The sequence below is a fragment of the Struthio camelus genome, chromosome 2, assembly GCF_040807025.1.
Source record: "Struthio camelus isolate bStrCam1 chromosome 2, bStrCam1.hap1, whole genome shotgun sequence".
NCBI lineage: Eukaryota > Metazoa > Chordata > Aves > Struthioniformes > Struthionidae > Struthio > Struthio camelus.
This window is the reverse complement of record NC_090943.1, coordinates 144,797,993-144,818,625: the sequence shown is the minus strand read 5'-3', so window position 1 is coordinate 144,818,625 and position 20,633 is coordinate 144,797,993. Positions and strand designations below refer to the sequence as shown.

General features: G+C 36.6%; 1 protein-coding gene across 22 annotated transcripts in view; it reads left to right on the top strand.

Annotated features, from left to right (window-relative positions):
* The window catches only part of RIMS2 (regulating synaptic membrane exocytosis 2), a 482,918-nt gene that overhangs the window by 345,010 nt on the left and 117,275 nt on the right, over positions 1-20,633 (top strand). For 14 of the 22 annotated variants that reach the window (XM_068932847.1, XM_068932851.1, XM_068932850.1 and 11 more), the window contains 2 exons: positions 173-205; positions 17,504-17,593. The exons of 7 other annotated variants lie outside the window; for them this stretch is intronic. In XM_068932847.1, coding sequence (XP_068788948.1) covers positions 173-205; positions 17,504-17,593 — 123 coding nt within the window. The remainder of the gene's footprint in view (positions 1-172; positions 206-17,503; positions 17,594-20,633) is intronic. One more of the 22 variants, XM_068932864.1, reaches the window with a different exon arrangement.

The following is a 20,633-nucleotide window of genomic DNA, read 5'->3' as shown; positions in this document are numbered from 1 at the left end:
CGCTTCTGGTATCTATACATGCTGTGCAAAATCAGTCTAAATGGCCATATACACCTTTTTTTTTTTTTTAATCCTTCTGAACGTGTATATTGTATCTTTTATAAAATTTCTGTTGTTTTTAACCCCTGTGCTTTGGTTCCCTTTTTTGTTTTTGTTTTGTTACTTTCCCTAGACAATGGAGACAAGGAGATAGAACCTTATGAAGGTCTGTACATAAAGGAGGGTTTGTTTTTCACCTGAAAGCCTTTCTGAGAGGCATATAGGCAAAAATAAACCCAACTGCAATTGATGTTGCTTGATTGCATAGACTTAGCCTGAATTATTGTGATAATTATTCAGTCTTTTTTTATATTCAGATCTATGGGTCATAAATTTTACAGGGTTCTACGTAAAAAGGGGAGAACAAATAGTATTCTCTAAATATGATCATCATTGGAAAAGTACCCAGACATATACCCGTCTTTAAATACCAAGAATTGACACTGTAACAAAGGAGAGTATTTCAAGTTCCATTGAAGCCAATTAACCTGTGTAGGTCCATAAACATTTACATTACTCTTTTCAGAATTAGCAATTTAGGCATATATTTAAATTTCAGCACTTCAGGCTATTTGGCATGGTTAGTGTTAATCATGCACTTAATCGGAATCATGTTTTTATTACGATATTACGTGTACAATGTTATGCGGTTACCTAAAGCAATTGCTGAATTAGTGGGTAATTTTTAAAAGATATAGAAGCAAAAATCATTTGCAGCAAGACAGCCTTTTAAAAAAAAAGTGATAATACTTTTGCTTAAAATGAAATCCCCTTATATTTTATACAGTTAAAACTATTTAAGTTGCTTCAAAACAAGCCATAAGATATCAATTGCAGTCCTTGGTTATACCACTGAGGGTCTACATGTAGTATAACTGTATCTGTCTCATCAGATTTTTTTTTCTTTAGTATTTACAATGTTTATGGTGCTTATTTGCATTCCAGAATCAGAATTTCATGAAAAGAAAACTCTTGTTTTCTCAGATCATTACCCTAGTATATACATTTCTCTGTTGTCTTATGTGTTGTGAAATGCTTATATGAATTACAACCTAGCTGTGCCAGGAACTAATTGCATCTAATCACATGATGTTTGCTGTCATTGTTATATATGCTTTCATGTTTTATCACTTTTCCCTACTCTTTGTTTAGTATATCTATTTAGACTGTGAGCTCTCCGGGGCAGCAGTTGTGACATACTGCATATTTTTACTGCATTTGATTAGAGAGAACAGCAGTCTTATTTACATCATAGGTTCATCATAGAGAAATATAATGAATACATTAAAAAGAATTATTTTTATAGGAATGCTAGAATTGTTTCCTCTGGTAAGTACTTCTGGGACTTGAGAAGCTGTATACATTTTTATTCAAAAACTGAGTAATATTTTATTGTACCTTTGTCTAAGAGTAGTCTTTTGGTAAATCTGGGTTACAGAAAATTGTGAAATCGATAGATACTGGTATTGTAATATACAATCGAAACATCATCAGAGACTGAAGCCACACACTAGACACACTTCATGTTACATTTTGTTCAAGTAAAGGTGCAAATACTGTAATTTAAAAAACATAACCCATACTTATGCAGGCTTTCACACGGTGTTCTACATAATTTTTTGTTATGAGTTAAGAGCTCATAATCTATTCAAACCGTGTAATTCTATTTTGAGGCTTTTTGTATTCTTCTTTAGGATCGCTGTTTTCTTAAAAGAAGTAACACTCTACACGAACAACAGATTATTTAACTTTTGTCAGTGACAGAAGATAATTATGGTTAATTAATAGTAGTTTTTAACTGCAATTAATTCCATTTACAAAAAAATATTATGTGAGTGAAGTGCCAGTGAGAATAACAACTGAAATTTAGTAGAATCGGAAACATTGACTATAGTCGATATGAATAATAATAGCAAAGAAAATAAAGCAACAAGTAAACCTGAAAACTTCATAGTCATTCCAGTGGATTGTTATGTGTTATTGTATGTTCTGGTGATAATCAAAACAGCTGTCACAATACAAAGGAAGCTTGTATGACCATATTGGAAAACGTTATTGTCCTAGAGAAGTAGTCTTTCGTGTCATTATTGAATCATATCTTTAGCTTAAAATGAGAGGGAGGATTTGGTATCTTTTGTGTTCATCAAATATTATGCTTAGCTTCCACAGTTCTGTTTCCAGTGTCTGATTTCACCTTTTAAGAGAGAGACTGGATACCTCTAGAATACACGTAGTTATATTATCTAGCCAGAATAAACCGTAAGCATATAGGGGTTTTTGTTTTTCATTTTGTTAATTCACTACATTTTCATGCTAGGTGGCTGGAAAACACTTTTAAAAGCTTATTTTAAAAAGAAGTCTGAGACCACTTGAGGTTTCTAACAGATTTTAACTTTTGAGATGCCCGAATATAGTCTTTTTTACCTTAACTTTGTTTTTTATGTGTTCAGATTATGCTAAAGCTAGAGACATTTTGCTTGAAGTTAACATTTGTAGAAAAACAATTGTATTAAGTGGAACTTGTTTTTATTAGCACTATAGACAATAAGTGAATACTGGAATATTTATAGCTCTTAAGGGTTAACAAGATTCTATTCCCTAATGTGCAGCTATAATATATTTCTTTGTTCTTTCTGGCCTTGGTAGAAGGGTAAGCTGAGTGACTGCCTCTTGCTGCTAATGAAAGCAAAGCACTATAAAGAGTTCTTGACAATATTCAGTATTAGTCCTTTCAGTTTGCTGTTAATTACTAATCAAAGGAGTATTTTTTTCTGAGATAGATTTTTCCCTTTCCTCTTAAAAATATACTCCTTCTTTTGTCATCCCTACAAAAAACAACCATCCATCCAGCTAAAAAACTAGAAAATTACATCAGAACTGTTGTAATAAAACTTTAAGGTGGAAAAATGAAGCGCTCAGAAATTTAGCAAATAGTAGAGCTCAGTTAGGATTTGCTCTTTTATTTATGCTCTATAGTATAGACTTTAATTACAGGAACTCATCATATTCTTGTACCTTGGGCAAGTTATTTCAGAGACTGCTAAAGCTGACATTAATGCCAATTAACTGTCCCCTCTTAATTTCAGGTATGGATGCTCTTATTCCAGAATAAAATTATCTGCAAGTGGAATTAACAGGGGATAACTGACTGGCTTTAATCAGGGATAGCTATCAGCCATCACTCCAGTTTTTATATGTCTCAGACACAATTTCAAGTCTGTAAAATGAAAATAGCTATACTGGCAATTGTATTATTGACGCGCTATGAAGTAAGGAACATGAGTTACTGAGATACTCTAATGATTGGGAAAAAACAGTTACTGTTGAAGACAGGAAGATATGCTATTTATTTTAGGGGTTTCTGTCTCATTCACAGCATAAGTTCTCTGTTAAATGAGACATAATTTTGCAAATTAGGAAGGAATTTTATTGTGTTTTTCAGTCCCCTATAGTCTTTTGACGGGATTCAGAGAAAGGCTATTATAATGGAACTGCAGAGAACCAATATTCACACTGGCCGTAATTCTATCATATTCTGACAGCTATGATTTCACAGTTTTAAAAATCCTGTAACATTTTGGTAAAAATATATAGCACAGGTAGTGTGTTCTGTAGAATGTGATTGATCACATATATATCATATAGGATAGGAACTCGGACTAGCTTGAGCTTGGCAAGGAACGTGATGACTTGGTCAAGCAGTAAAATAAAAACTGAAAATAGATTTCTTTGCACCCACTTTTTTCTGTGTATGTGACTGTGGTAGTGAATATGCAGTCTTAGATACCTTTGCTCTTGCACAAGGTAACTCCTGGTCATATGCACTTGACAACAAAGTAAAGAGTTAACATTGGCTTAGTTAACATTGGCTTCTAGGCTGCCTTTGGGATAATGCATGAAACTTCCTTGGGCTTTTGATTTCTATTAGATATGAGCAAAAATATATCTCTGGATTTTGGCTGTAAATGCTTAGATCACTATCCTGAGAGGTAGAAGAGTTCAATCCATACTTATTCGAAGGCCTATTAAAATATTTTACCTGCAGTAGTACAATTTCTATTGAAAAACCGGAGAAAATGTTACCGATAACGCAGGGCTAAGATGCTTACTTGAAAGGTGTGAAGTAATGGTTTGTACTTTTCTCTTGGACTGCTAGAAGGAGGATTTACACCCCTCTTTTTTACATGCCACTCGAAGATCTTAACTTCTAGGACTAGATCTACAAAAAGCATGATGAAAAATGGGCAAAGGTCCGTACAACCTGTGCTCATGACAGCCACTGTTTCTTTCTGTTTTAGGGTACTGACATGCCAGAAACATTCTTGTTCAATTCTAGTGGAATTAAATTCTTCTTTTTAAGTTTTTGGCCTACCTCTTCTACATTATTTTTTTTTCTACGAGAGAAGGCTGACTGTATAGAAGGTGTCCCTACTAAATACTTTACAATATGCAGAATACAGAATTTCAATTGGAATTCAATTTTCATTATTTTATCACAGAGTTATAGAGCAGAAATCTGTTTAGAAATTAGTTTCTGTTGCATTGACATCAGTTATTATCTAAATCTCTCTGCCTATTAACAATAACCTGGCAGAACAAGAAGTTTATAAATTATGATTGCATGCTAACTAGCCCCAAAGTCAAAGAATTCAGTGAGCTATTTAGTCGCACATAAAATAAACCTGCAGAAGTAATGAGAGAACTGGAAAAAATCTGGAAATAAAGAATACAAAAAGTGTGCACAATAAGTAATAGAAATCTGAACCTTCAATAACTGTACGGTATTACATCACATCAAAGCAACGTTTAAATAATTGACATTAAAATGAAATCAGACTTATGGTACAACAGCTATTCAACTCAACGCTCTTTTATATCGTTGCTGTTGTTAGCAGGGCATTAGATAAATTTTGTCACAAAAGGAAGTTGTTCTGATTCTTTCTTCATTACTTAGACAAAAGAAGTATATTTGTCTAACTTCACTGCTATTTCCAACTGTTTCAGAGTTCACCAACATTTAGATATGCTCTAGGTCTCAGTTCCCTTCTAATTGTAGTTCCTGATACAGAATTGTTTTTATTTTCTAATTACTTTGAAATTCAGGTAAAAATTATATTATTTTTTTCCATATTACTAATGATTACTAAAGATTTAAACACAATTTTAAATATACTCTTTGAGAATGGAGGCTGGGACTTCTATTTCTAGAAAAAATAAAAGAAAAGCTAAGCCAAAGATGCTTTTAAACCAGTTACCTGTCAATATATGTCTACTTTTTCTGCTTTAGTACTTGCTATCTGAATTCTAGTGCTTCAGTGATTTTGAAATAAAATGGCAAACAGGAATATTAAGGACCATCATTACTTGCAGAAAAATCTCATTGGAGTAAACCAGAGATGATAATAACACAAATATTTATTTAATCTTTGATTGACTCACAAAGTAATTTGTGCCACAGACTGAGGGTTTGTATGCTATTGTTGTATGTCTTTTGTTTGATGTTTATCTTTTATTTGATCAACTTGTAATAAAGCATGCATGTTTTTGTCATTTTTCCCCCCACCCCTTCTCATACCTTGCTTATACGAATGCAGCAGGAGAGGAAGAAAACAAGCGTAGTGGAGTTCAGGAATCAGAGGTCGAGGCAGGTCTGTCTGACCACAAGTGTTTGTCTCCTTTAGAGATATTTCCCCCTGAGCATGCAGGGAAGCTTTGCCAGCCAGCTTGTAAATATATTACAAGTCAGAGGCCGGACAATAATCATATCGTTTCATTTAAGAGCAAGACAAACAAATTCAATACAACATGGATTATCAACCTGCAAAATTCACTTAACTTTTATCTGTCTTGCTCTGTGAAAGTATTCTACTCCTGTCTATGGTCAGGTTTCAGCCTTAGTAGATCTAGGTGAATTAACATCCCTTAGACATGGTTCCCCCTACTTTCTCGTTGGTATTTTTGACAAGGAAGGAAGTAAACATTATTGCATCAGAACACTTTTTCTTCCCTAGTTTGTGTAGGCCCACCAGTGATACTGAACAAAAATAGTAGGAAAGTGCGCTGCATTGAAGTACTTAGAATAGTTTGCATAATGTCGCTTATCCTGCTTGAAAAAAACTTCAGTTGGTAGAAAAAGGAAGCTAGTGTGATGAGTACTGATAGATGAAGATCTAGAGATATCCCTTTTTCCCTTTTAAATCAAACAAGTAAAAAATATTTTTTAAACTATCTCACATACCAAGCAATTAAAATATAGGACTTCTACACTTTCAAAAACTGCACTTCCTACAGTGTCAAAGACATGCAGAGATCTAAAGATTTTTTCAACCATCATTTTTTTTCTGTTCTTAAGTTTCTTTCTCAAAGGAAGAATCAGAAAAACATAAATGTGCAGCGTTAATAGGTCAAATTCCATTAGCACTTGAAGTTAAATCTTTTCTCACAAATAATATTCCAGCTGATAATTGTTTTTGACATTACATCAACTATGGTGGGTGTGGAAGAGCAGCACAGCCATGTTTTTCTGGATTTAAATATTTGGGGCTAGATCCAGTGCTAAACTTAGATGTCTAAAATGTAGTGCTGCAGGCCTCAAGGTCTATAGAGTGAAGCCGAGAAAAGGGTAATGAGCTGAGGCTACTACTGCAGTTATGTGGAGAGAATTTAGTGCTCCAGAAGGGTGGTCCATAAAAACCAAAATGCCAGGCAAAAGCTCATCTAGGACTGACTGTTAGAAAATGTTACTCATGCTTACTGCCTAAGCCTGAGTTATACCTAAAATCCCACCCCTTCTTAAAAGTAAGGGTGCCTGAATCCCAGTCTGTTTGGAATCCCGTGCCCTGGGCCCCGCTCCTGTTGTTCTTCAAAAGTAGAAAATGTGGATCACTATTTTCTTCTTAAAATAACGTCGGGATTTAGTGTGGTAGGGCTCAATACTTATTCAGAAGTCTGGTGACTAGAGTAGTAGCCCAGGAGTAGGGAAACAAGGGTTCTAGGACCTCCTCTATCTCCAGTGGATCAATTGCATGCAAATGCATTTTAGGAGAAGTCAGATCTATTTGATGTATGTTATGCATCTTCCAAACATACATGGCAGATGAGGCTGCTCAGAGGACTTAACGTTACACTTTGTCTAGTTTCTGGATTCCCTGAGGGTTATGCAGGAGTTAGGTGCCTGGGGGAAGTTGAGGGCTCTCTCAGAATGTTAATGATGAACAAGGGCTAATATCTGGACAAGGAGATTTGGCAGCTGCAGAGGAGGAATTTTTTGGAATTGTGGTTTGCACTTAAGCATTGGAAATGTGCTTGTAGATCTTGGCCTTCCTGTTTTTCATTATACTGCAGCTCATATTTGTCTTGCTTTTGTTGTGATTTTGTTGTGTACTGTTCACTGTGTGTGTTTTGTGATAGCACAAGCATAGTGCCTGGAATTGTGCTTATATAGTTTGCGAAGTATTTGTGTGCGCTATGGTTAAGTTGTTCATCACAATATCAGTTCCAATTGTTAATCATCATTGTCCGTTTTTAATGTCATAAAGATTGTGAGGAAAAACATCAAAACCCACCTATTAATGGGAGAAAAGGCAAGTCGATGGTGGTGTTAGTGAATTGTGGTGTTTGAGAATTATTTATTTGTTTGTTGCATGTGTGTGCGTTCCTTTGTTCTGTTAGTTCAAAATTAGTCCCTTCGTGTATGTTCAGTTTTAATGTATTGTTTTACCTCTTGCACTTAAAAAAATGTTTTCAACTGTGGTTTTAAAATCTTTCTTGGAATCAAAAAGTTTTTTTTGCACTTAATGATATTACTGAAGATGTAGTTTACAACACCTTTATATGTGGTCATGAGGCCTATTTAGAATAAATGGGGCAGTTTTTCTACTTTTGCTGAATCAGGAACTCCCAGTCCCAGAATCAACAGTCTGGATGACTGGAGCACTAGAATTAAATGTGTGCTGTATCCCATACTTGCTGCACACGTCAGATGAAATCTAAAGTATTTAGACTGCAATGCAGATTTGCAGAATACAGGAACCCTAGTCAAAGGAGTCATCCAAAGTGAACCTGCTTAACTCACATCCAGAAATATACGTATATTTTTTTGAAAAGCAAGGATGTGTCTGTCATGCCAGAGGGACCTATTGTCCTTCTGGCTGACCAAAGCATCTTCCATCTAAGACTGTTTGGGATTCCTGGTAAACAGGGCTTGTGCTTTGAGTGCCTGAACTACTGAGCTGCAAATGTCTGCAAATGTCATATGTGTTCTCTATTCCTCTGGCTCAGTGGATCTATACTTTGGTAAGAGACCATGGCAGCTTCTGAATTTTGCATGAAGAGTGATACTGAATGTGTGTTTTCTGTGTGCTGTGAGAATACCTAACATATTTATATGTGCTATGAGTACTCTAGGGAGCAGAATACTAGATTTTAATTAAATTCTAATTCAAGCAAAGTTAAGTTTAAGTAAAACATTGAGCTGTTGAGACTGCTGCAGTTGTAGGTAGGCACATAACTGTAGTCCTTCAGTCTGAGAAAATGGTGAAGTAAAAAAAAAACACACAACCAAAAAAACTAAAAGAAGACCTAAAGCACCTGTAAGATACAGATTCTCCAAACTGAGGAACCTGTATGCAGCTGAAATTCCATCTGATGTGAGTAACTGTTTTATGAATTTAGCTCTAAAACTGCCCAGAAATATAGCAGATGAGAAAGAATCTAACTATAAATTTACCCTCTATAGCTTCAAATTTGACTGATTTATATAACATTCAGAATTATGTCATAGGGTAAAGCAGCATTTCTAAAACTGGTACCTCACAATGTGGTGTCATTTTGTCCGCTAGTCAGACATAGTTTGTCTCTTTTAAAGTATGGATACAAATCCAACATTTCTTAAATGGTAATGCTGAGAAATAGCGTGAGGGTTTTGCTCTGGACAGCATTTGTGTAATAAGAAAATATACAGGTTATTAATTAGTTAGTGGTAGTGGATGTTCTGAAATACGTAAAGCATTCTGAAGAAACAAATCTGTATTTTTCATCTTGCTGTAAGTCATTTATTGCATTTTATCGATTGGTATTAGTTTTTAAAACTAGTGGCTGGTTTTCAGAATCATTTTTTTGGCTGATTAGCTTTTTAACATTTTAGAATTATGCCATAAACTTCAATCTTGACTGCACTTAAAGTGGCTAGAGGCAATCTCTCGCAGAGCATTTATGTGGTATGCATGGTCATGCGCTAATCAATTATCTTTCTGAAATCCAAGAAATATTTGAAGACTTGCTAAAAGAATACCCCTTTTTTAGTAAATTAAATATATGTGCAATTAAATATAGCAGCAATTAAATATATGTGAATATTCTGAACTAGGAAGCTATATGTTACAGGTGACAAGACATGCTGTTGTGCTTGACGTTGCTTTAAATGAGCTCGTGTAGTCACTACCACACATCGTATGATAACTGTCCGGGCGCAGGCAGGGTGGGTGGCTTGGCCAGGGCAGGGAGCAGGGTGCCGAGGGTGACACGGGGCCGGCCGTTCCCCCACAGCCCCCGCGTGAGGAGAGCAGGGCAGGGCCCGGGGCTGCAGCCAGGGTTAGCCCGAGTCCGGGTCACCGATGGGTCCGTGGTGACGAGGCAGGGCCGAGGCCAGCCGGGAGGTCAGTCCGCGGGTCAGGGTCTGGGTCTGGATCAGCGTGCCTGTGGCCAGGCACCGGCGCGGCTGCCGCCCAGCTCAGGCTGGGGCCACACACGGGAGCCTCAGCTTAAAAGCAGCTCCCAAGCAAAGGAGCGGGAGGCTTAGGCTTCTTCCGGCTTTTTCCTGAAGGGCTCAGAGGCCGGCTGAAGCTCCTCAGGCAGCAATCCTTGTCACAGAGCTGCCCTTGAGGGCAGGTAGCTACACTTCTCCGGGGGGGAAGGGGCTCAGTGCCCTGACAAGGACTACATTAAAGTCTTAATAGTCCAGGGAGCATAAAAAATAGCACACAAACCAACAGACTGTTAGAAAAAAAAATGGACAAGAAAAGATTTGTCAGGTATACTAAAGAAACATGATCCTAACGAGGATGTAACCATTTCATTCTAGATATGAAAAATATTTTATGTGAATCACTGTTACATTTCAGAATTGGTATGAAGAAGTTTCATACATGAATTCCACTTCTACGTTGCATGTCTTATAGGTGCATATGCTTAAGTGCCTGTATGCGCAGAAAAAAATAAAATACCTGCACCAAGTTAAAGCTTATGTCCTGCATTCTGCAAGGTGGATCTGCAGGCTGTTTGCGTGTCCTTGCATGCGTGGAGCGCGCACAGACGCCCATGGGAATGGCAATGCAAACTGAACAGAGACAGTGCAAAAGAGCTGCAGAGCGGAAGCTTTCCTTTTGTACTTGCACTAACTTGCAATCTGCCTTATTTAAATAGTTGCTCAATTCATTGATCATTGGATTCTGGAGATATTCTGAGTTGTCTTTCTGTTTAGCTTTCATAACAACATGAGAATGGCCATACCAGTCTGACCAAAAATCCGTCTAGCCCAGTGCCTGGACCTCAGCAAACCAAGCATGCATGCTAGGGAAAGGATTAGAAGCAGAAGCAGCATGTAGTAATGCCTGTCTAGGACATTGGATTCCCAGTCTCCTACTACTTCTGCCTCAGGGATCTACGTAAACAGCAGTAGTGTCTTTTTGTAGTATCTCCATCTTCCTCCTAAGCTTTCTTCTCCCCCCCTCTGCATATAGCAGTCCTGCCAACATAAACCTGCAGTACTTACTTACCAAATGGGTGACTAGGTAGAGCTGCTTATCTGAGATGTTCAAAATTTACCCATTTGTAACAGGTCAATAGGCCAGCGGGACAATATTCATTTCTAATGTGTTTCAGGCATATAACCAGAAGAGGGAGCAAAATTGCCATATTTTAAAAACAGATAAGAAGATATAAAAAACAAATAAACGCCCTCCAAACAGTTCTGGAATAAAAGCCTTGGTAGTGACTTTGTGACACTTAAACATCACAGCCTTAAGTCAATTTGAAGCAAATACTGCTAGAATAAAGAAATGACCTACAGTGCACTATAATTTTTGTCACACTAGTGATGATAAGATAAAATATAGCTGTATGGCCATATTTTTATTGCCTGTCTAATGACTTACATGAAAGTTGTTTTAATGTATTCTCACTGCAGCCCCAGGGAATGAAGCCCACAGTTTTTTGCAGAATATGTAGTTCAGTAAAGAAGATGAAATCATAACACTAAATAATGAAGATATGTCAGATTTTTATTGCAATGCTAACATTAGTTAAAACCGCTATATAAGTGATGCTTAAATAGCCATTTGCAAACAACAGTTTATTTTGTTAAAAATGGTGTTAACATATCACAAAATTATTTTGTTGACTTGGCTCCAATTTGCAAACTAGCTTCATGTGAAGTTGTGTGTATGTGCTGTGCATCTCACTCCTAAAACTTGCAAGGGAGGGGTGCTGCCCCTGCCTTTGTATCATCCACATCTCTACCAGCATTGAGGACGATGCTCCCAGATGAGAGACCCACATTCATTTCACTTTCTGGAGGAAACACAGGTCACCACATCTCACATGAATGCGTTCAGCTCCAATGTATAGAATCATTCTTCCAGTGTATGGGGGGAAAAAAAAATCAACTTGAGATGAACTGTTACTATGTGAACAGGAGAAGCTAAGAAATGGTGTCCTCAGATTTGGTGTAGTATGCTGGTAGGATATTACCTGGAGAGACAGGAGGTCTTCTTCCAAATTTGTCAAGGAAACACTATAAATGGTATTACCTCTCTTCAGATATTGAGCCAGAGTCTAGTTCCTGTTACGAGTGCATAGGGGACCATCAGCCCCATTATACTGAGGCAGCTAAAGATGCAGGAGCAGCACCAGGCTGGCATAAAGCCTTCGTTGCTGAACGTGTGTCATTCGGAACCAGTCTTTATGCCATAAGCAGCATGGTGGCAGTGCAAGGTGAGACTGGGTTGAACGCATATATAATGTGGTACGTCTGGGCCAATTTGTATGTCGTTGACTTCAAGCCATTTTTCTCCCCCAGTAGGGGTTTGACACTGCTGAGAATATTTTCCTCTGTGTGGACTCTTCAGACTGATGACCCTAATTTATTAGAGACTTTGTTTTGTAAATTAAAATTTGGATAACAAGAATTCAGCCTTTTCTATAATGAAAACAAATCATCTCCAATTAATTCTTCCTTTTTGTTTCCCTATGCATGAGGTAAAGATCATGAGTATCTGGGTCAAAACATAATTTCTCCGCTTTTGACAGTTTATCCCCACAATTCTAATGGCTTTCTATTGCGCTGCTTTGTGTTTAATAAGCGCTAGCCAAACTCACTTTTGACTCATTTTTGCAGTAGTTGTCACCATGTATTATTAAGAATATGATTCCTTTCTGAGCATTCATCTTATAGCATTAAAAATAGAAAGAAGTTCTGAGGATTTTACATTTGCGGGAAAAGATGACTAAATTAAGTATGTCCTAATGACAGAGTGAAGACTTTATGATAACCTAATCAAAAGTCTAAAACTAGAAATGCACCGATAAAAATTGGTTCACAGAAAGTTTAGATACTGAAAAGAATTAAAAGCTGAGTGGATTTAATCTAAAAAGTTGGAAATTCAAATAAAAGAGAAAGCATATGAAAAAGAGTTTTAAGCAAAGGATGATTGAGATATAATTTTAAGTTATAAGGAGGAATTATTGTCTGTACTGCTGAGAAAAGAAAGGAGGAGGAGTATTTACGTAAAAAAATTCCACATCATTAGCATCTTGATATTTTGCTGCATCATCTTGTACTTCTTTAGTTTACAGCATCATTCCAGCACATTGCTGGTGCTAAGGAGACACGATTAGACATTCAGAAAAATTGGAGATCTACAACTCTTCTTACTATAGGTTATTTATGTATTTTTAATATTAACTATTCTAAAGAGAAATGTAAGAAATCCTGCAGTTATACCACTTCTAGATGTGCTGGAGTGCACCAACTCCCCTCCCAGGCTGCTCTGCTGAGTGTCATTCTCAAGAGGGAATAGCATACAGCCTGACTTGCAGTGGGGAGACCAGGGCCCGCAGTGGTGGGCAGGTGCCCTACGGGATAAATTCAAACAACTACATCTAATGGTTGCATGTTTCATAGCAACAGGAAGAAACTTAAATCAGTACATCTGTCTAATCCTTCTAGCCCCAAAGGTGCTTCAGATAGCTACAATATTCTGACTCAATAATCCTATCCTTTATGTAATCTGCATGAAGTCTTTTTAAGAATTTTTCATCTTTCTTTACACATGAGTCAAAACTCATTCTCACAACAAAAAAACAGACTGAATTTCATTTGTATGTGAAGACGGATTGGTAGGAGCTGAATAATCAATTAGGAAATGGTTATTTATCGATTCTTGCTATAGGTTCTTCCCAAATATTTGCAAGTTTACAAGAAACTTTGGTTAAAACCACAAGGAAATAGACAGTGGCTATTTGCTCAAAGAAGAAAAGAGATTTTAGAGACTATCATGCATACTTAACTAATTGGAGAGGATGTGGGCAGCAGTGACATTTAGTATTTTGCCTATTCATCAGCATTTCTCAATAGTCCCCAAATAGAAAGCTCTCCTTTACGAGCATAGCTTCTTAGCTTTGAAGAACATGCAAAGATGGAAATTGAATTAGAAAAGAGTGAATAAAAGTTCAAATGTTGGACTGAATCTAATCAGTTCATGTGTTTTTATTTCTCAGTTAAATGAAAACCATGACTAGCCAAAACTTCTGCAGTTACCTAAATCAGTGAAGCTTTTCACCTGATCTGAACTTGACTAGCTCCAATCTTCATATACTCAATCTGAGAGTTGTACTACGTTGCTGTTAAAGAAGTCATTTGAATTCAACTTTGATGTGCTGTAAGGATAATTAAAGCTATGGAGGCACGGTTATCTGAGCCCTTCCTGAAAGTACTTACACGTTCGTACCATCCAATTTAGTATAAAAGTAAAAAATAGCCTGTGTTGCTTTGTTGTTTTATAATAGTTTTTACTTTTTTAAGGCTAAAACGGTGAAAGTAGTTATTCGAAGAGCTATATTTTTGTTGATATTTTTCTCACCATGCTTGTCACTTCAAGTGTTTTCACAGTAGTATTTTTAGAGTACCCAAAGTGGCTTAACTATTTTTCAGAAGAAACAGACATAAACATTTGTGTTTACAAATGAATCTGCTTAGCTCTCAGAAGGATAGCAAGGCTTAAGAAAGCTTTTCTTTTGTGCTAGGAAAAGTAGTTTTGATGACAGACTGAGCTATGGTTTCTAGGTTCAGAACCAAATGAGGAATTTTGAGAAAGAACTCTGAGAAGGTCCTGTCTTCTAAAGCTGCCATAAAACAAGCATGAAAGTCACTCTAGACCTCCTGATATTCTTTAATATTTAGACTGTTCATTATATGGCCTGACAAAATTCAGTGCTTGAGAATACTTTCTGCCTTCTTTTTACCTTACTCTGAGTATCTTCACTATTTGACGTAACTGTTGTCTAACACTGTCTTCTCCCAGAAGTGACTATGCTTTAGACTCAAAGGTAGTTGGATTAAGGTCATTGAATTTTTTGGTATGTAGTTAATAAGGCACTTCGGGATTTGTCCAAGAAAAAGGGAGCATAGATGGCATCATTAAAAAAAGTATTACTAAACATGTATGTTTTCATAGAGATAAAGAAAAAAGCCTTACCTTTTGGTTAGGAAGAAACATAATAATATTCAGTTTCCACAGTCTGGAAAGAGAGTGTTCCTTCTGAAGTTCCTTATTTTGTGCTACACATAGTACACAGCCTCTGCTTCAGCATACTTATCTGTGGCGTCATACAATCATTATATTGACATTTTATAGAGGTATTACTTGAAGCCAGCAGCTCCATCAAAAATCAAAGCCACCTTTCATAGGACAACAACTTTTTTGCAAGGTTTATCACCAGAGTAATGATCTAACAAACTTATCCTATGAAAGTTAACAAATTCATTAAATATATTGGATATTTCTCTTTCTTCATGTTCATATCAGAAGTATAAATTTTATATTTAGCAACAACTAGCATTTATTCTAATACATCTTCCTGAGATTAGAATCCTGGATGGGTATTTTGATATGGCTATGTTAGTATGCTATACGTTGGTAAAAACGATTTTTTCCACTTTCTTGAACACATGTTGGGAGCATCAGAAGATCTAATCCTTAACTGCTTGAGCTTTTTACTAGGCCATATTATATGAAAATATTGATGACGTTACTGCTATATTGGAGGTCATATACCATGGATAATACGATGTGGTCCTACCTGGAAAAACTGTCTTATGTATGTTCTGTGAACACTCATTGGAGAATAGAGGAAAAGAAATTGAAGTCCAGCTAATTGAAAACAGTTGTCTAAATCTGCTCAGGTTGTTATTAGTATTGGTATAATTAATTTGAGCATTAAGCAGATACTGTTTGAAGCTTTCAGAGACTGAGTGATTTCATGTAGTTAGAACTATGCTGCAGTGAAAAATTGTATACTCTTTCTTCATACAAGACACTGATGACTTTAAAACTACTTTGACCTCAAAAATCAAACTATGGCTCATCTAAAGCACAAATCCTGTTATTTCATCTGTAGAAGTCCTTGCAGTAGTAAAGCTAGTGTTTCAGAGGTTCATAGGATTCCAGAGGAATGGGTTACACAAACCTGTGGAGGGAAGTAAACAGCTGATTTGTTGCTGGATGTGTTGTTTATTACAATATTGATACATGCCCTTGTATTTTATGCTGGGCACTATGTAATTATCAGTTATCTCAGCAGCCTTTCATAGAACAATGTATTTCCCTTGCCAAGGTAGGAGCAAAATACCTTTAGACCTTTGTTATTTGATTCTCATTTCTAATACTTTCTCTCAGTAGTGCAGTTTATGTGCTGTGTTCAGTGACTTAAATTGAAGATGCTTATACCATCCTTGGAGCAGGACCAGAACACAGGACTTCCCTGCGTGAAAACGTCCTGCTCACTAGAATACACAGTCAACATCCCTCTTTCTTATCCTCTCCGTGGCCCAATGAACCTTGTGCATCTTCTAACTGATATCACCATAAAACTTAAAAACAAAAAGTGCTAACAGTGACTGGTAGTGTCTTTTTCACGTTTAGAAGTGTTATGGAGCAGCTACAAGTACGAAGGCCGCAGATAAGATGACCACAGATACATTTCTACATTTTAAATGTCAGATAGCCATCCTCCTCAATTAAAATAAAAAAGTGAAATGTCATGGAACGGTATCACTTTATGTCAATTAGTTTTGAATTTACAAGATCGAAAATGTATTCCACATGCATCGTATTCTTCTGCATTACTATTTTTGTGATTATATAAGTGTTTATACTTGTAAGCAAAGTCTGTGAGAAGCTCTTGTGCTTTGTGAGATCAGCAAAACAAGCAGATTCTCAACAGTTCAAAATAAAAATGAAGTTTAGGGTATAAAACCTGTCAGTTCATTGGGCCAGATTTGGTTTTGACATGAGATAACAAGAGGTTTAAAATCTGTAATAGTATGCTAACCACCCAGTTTAATTTTCAAAAGATGGAGAATTCCATCTAAAATATCTAACAATCTCAGGAAGATATTCCAGAATTCTTCTTAGTCTAGAGAACTGAGTTTCTTTTTGGAGCGGAGGATACGTGCTTTCATAGCCGCTATTCATAGCTCTTTTACTGAGTGGTTAGGTCAGATATGCTGGTTGCAGAGTATAGGATCTGTAAGTTATTTTCTTGTTAGTATGTATTGAGTAATGTAATTTGCATAAAATGCAAGCTGAAAGCGTATCTAATCTGAGATTTAAAACGAAAACCTGACCTAGTTTTGACTATTACCAAATTTTTGACAATATTTTTTGAGGATAGTATGCAACTCAATTCATGGTTAAAATGCTCTGTCAATTTAAAAATGAACATACATGATTGACGGTCAGTTTTTGTTTTGTTTGTTTGAATTATACTTTTGCAAAGCCTTTTTTACCGATATATTTTTGATCAATGTCTTTTTTAATTGGTAGCAATACAAAAATGTTATAAGAATCTGTAGAATTTAATATCTTAACATCTTTTAAAAAATGGAAGTAAGTATTGTGTAAATAGCATTATGCTTTTCAATTCAGATTGCAAATTTTAACAGAGAGAGAGAGAACATGATATTTGATCAAATACATAAATATTAACTTTTATATAGTATGTTCTGATCTGTATTTATGGTATTGACTAATTCTTTCCACTACAGGCCTTGAAATTAAAGAATTAAACTAAATTTTTGCCATGGTAATGATAGTTTATTTGTTTACATGAAGTTGTCCCAAATGATATTAGGTGTATTATTAATGTAAGTTACATAATATCTCTGATTTTTTTTGGTTTATGCTAGAAGTTACATGGGAGGACCAGCAGAAAAAGGTGAATGGTACAATAACTGATGACAAACCATTGCCGAAAAAGAAACACCATTCTGAGCCAGGTTTGTCAGGGTTTGGAAAACCACATGAAAGCATGAGACTATAAAAACACATTTCATGCTTTTGTAATGCGTGTGTGCTTGATGTACCTTATTTTTTTCACTTTGGTGTGAAGTTTCTAGTATGTAGAGACCATTTAGATTAGTGTTGTATGGAGTTTTGTTTTAGAATAGCAAAAATAGACCTGCTTTTGTCAGCAATTGTGTTAGAATGCACATGCATTAGGAAAGAAGTATTTTGGCTTAATATTAGACTTAGCTTGCTTTTTAGTTTATTTTTATTTTTATTTTTGATTTATTTATATGTGCAAGCCTCAGGACTCCAAGTATGAGTTATGCTGAATCCTATTTAGCTGACCAGACCAAGGTATATACTGCATGTATGGTGGGAAAATCATCTTTCCAAGACTTGAATTTGAAACCTTCTTGCACCATTACACGCAGCACAAATAACAGTCTGACATCATTTTTTAGCATGAGCTGCTTTTTATACCTAAATCTGGAGTTCTGAAACAAATCCTTCTTCAGTCCTGTACATGAATGAATTTCTTCTTGAACTAAAAACTACCACAAACCTTCTTCCACCTCAACCGTAAAGTCCAACCTTTGACTCTATCTTCATTTCTACAAATGTATAGCAATAAAAAGCAAACCGAATAATAATAAAAACAGTAATTTCTCTCCTGTCAAATCAGACAAGAAAATGTGTGAGTCACATTACTTAATCCAATTGCAAAAAGCCCTGGGATGTCATGATGATGAACACAGTGCAAGGAATAGAGCAGAGCAGAGCAGAGCAGAGCAGAGTAGAATAGAATGTTTTAGACTGCAGATTTCATGCTGAATAGGAATTTTTCAGTTACAAGAATACTTAGGTGTGGTTTTGGGTCATGAAGGTGCAAATCTCTTTTTCCCTTGGCTGTATTAGTTGTCTTACTGTTTCTAATGATAACATTTTTTCCTGCTCACACAAGTAAAAGTTTATATGATCAGGCATTTGTGCCACCTTCTAAATTAGTGCTGCAATCTCCAGTTTTAGGCTTACCTACAAGCTGACTATTTCCAAGTTTCTTGCTGAAGCTAAACTGTACAGCTTAAAGTGCATGAGTCAGGAGTGAAGAGGAGCAGCAAAATCCAGAGTAACACTGTAACTTAGCAATTAGGGAATGTAGGCCACACCTGCAGTTGAATTCCTTGTTCCCTGGCTTTTTTATACATTAGAGGAAGTAGCAGGATAAAAGAAGTGCTGCGCCTGAGGGCTAGGATCAGAGTGTAAGTGTTCCTTCTCTTCCAGCTGAGTGGCTTAACTACTAAACTACAGATTCAGACTACTACAAGTGCAAAACTTTACTGTTGCTTTCCCAGAGCCAGTTCAGCAGAGTAGTGCCTCTGCCCAGAGTTTTCTCTTACATGATAGCTAAGTATGGTCATCATCTCCATCTCCCAGCTGAGATGGGCCAAAAACTGTGGTACTCTAATGTCTGTAGGCAGATGGCACATCCATAGTTATTAGCAAAACTTGGTAGGGCCACCTTCCCCATTTTTAGAAGAGGGAGTCATATTTTATTAGTTGCCTACCCTCAGGGCACTCTACGTTTTGGAACATGAGCAAAATCTTGTAAGACAAGAAAACAAGTGGCAGCATAGAAATGCGAAACATACGGACAATAAGAAGTTGTCATTTTAGAAAACTTTTTTATATCCAAGCAGTATTTTACTGATTTCTATCTATTCTTTCCTCAGGAACAGTACCACTGCTCCCAAGTACTGCAGAGAATACACAGAATTTGTTTGAAAAGCCACAGTCACAATTGCCAAACCCTAGAATAGATAGAGTAAAAATGTTTGTTCTGTGCTGCACCAGTCCTAGGCTTTTCTGTGAGGGCTGATTCTGGGTATGAGCTTAAAATCTCCTCTAATTTACATCATTGGTAATGTTGGCTATGGTGTGTACATGGGCAATGACGTCTGTTGCAGAAAGACCTGAGGTGGTTCTGAACACCTAAACACCCAAAAGGGTGCAGCTACGGTAGCATGATGCTTTTCCAAACTGATGCTCCATTTGTCAAAAGCACTAAGTACTAAAGAGGCAGGAGAAGCCGAGGAATGCCAAGGTAACAAATCCATGCTGCTTCCAGGAGCTGTGCTACATGCTTTAAGGCACACTACTGTCCCCTGAAGACATCCCTATGTAAGTACAAACACTTAGTATCCATTTTCAAGGCACAGCAGAGTCAATGCAATTGAGAGGCGATGCCACAACACTGCACTCACCCCGGACGCTAAGATATATTGGCTCTGTGTTCCTCATCTGCCCGTGATGCAGCCTGACGGAATCTATGTAAGGAAGGTTCAGATTCCATAACGCTTTCCCACGTGGGCTTTACCCTCTGCGCGGGGTTGTGTTTACCATCGTCTGAGAGTGCTTGCACAGAAAATAGCAAGGAAATATTAGCACAGCTTATTCCCTGGCTCCAGTCAGCAGTCTACAGAGAGCAGCAGGGAGGAATACAGGCACTTCATATTGCTGTTGCCCTAATTTTATGGCCTTTTCATGCAAAGGATTTTCTGCTATAGCCTGCTTTGTAAACTTACCCAGTTTTCAAGTCCAGTTTGTCTGTTAAGAATATAACCTACTCAGTCATGTGGACAAGCCAATGGCAGTATCACAGCTAAGCTAACCAAGTCTGCGACAAAAATTCAATATTGATTACGTAAATATACTGAGCGAAGAAGTGAGACCGTGCAAACAGCTCTAGATAAAATCATAAATAGATCATAAAAATAATTCCAAGTAACAAGAAAAATAATAATACTGCTGTAGCATGTGAAGCGTTAAACTCAAGGTGTATGCGTGACTAGAAATGAGGTTAGCAAATTTGTTGGAGAATAATTTAAAGTCACTAAACACTGTAGTAAAATGTTTCTTATGATTCAGGCTTTACCACAGAAAATGATAAAATTCCTAATTAAATCCTTAAGTTATGAGGCAATTTTCAAAAATATTGTTCAGTAAATTACAAAAAGTCGATTGTATTTATGC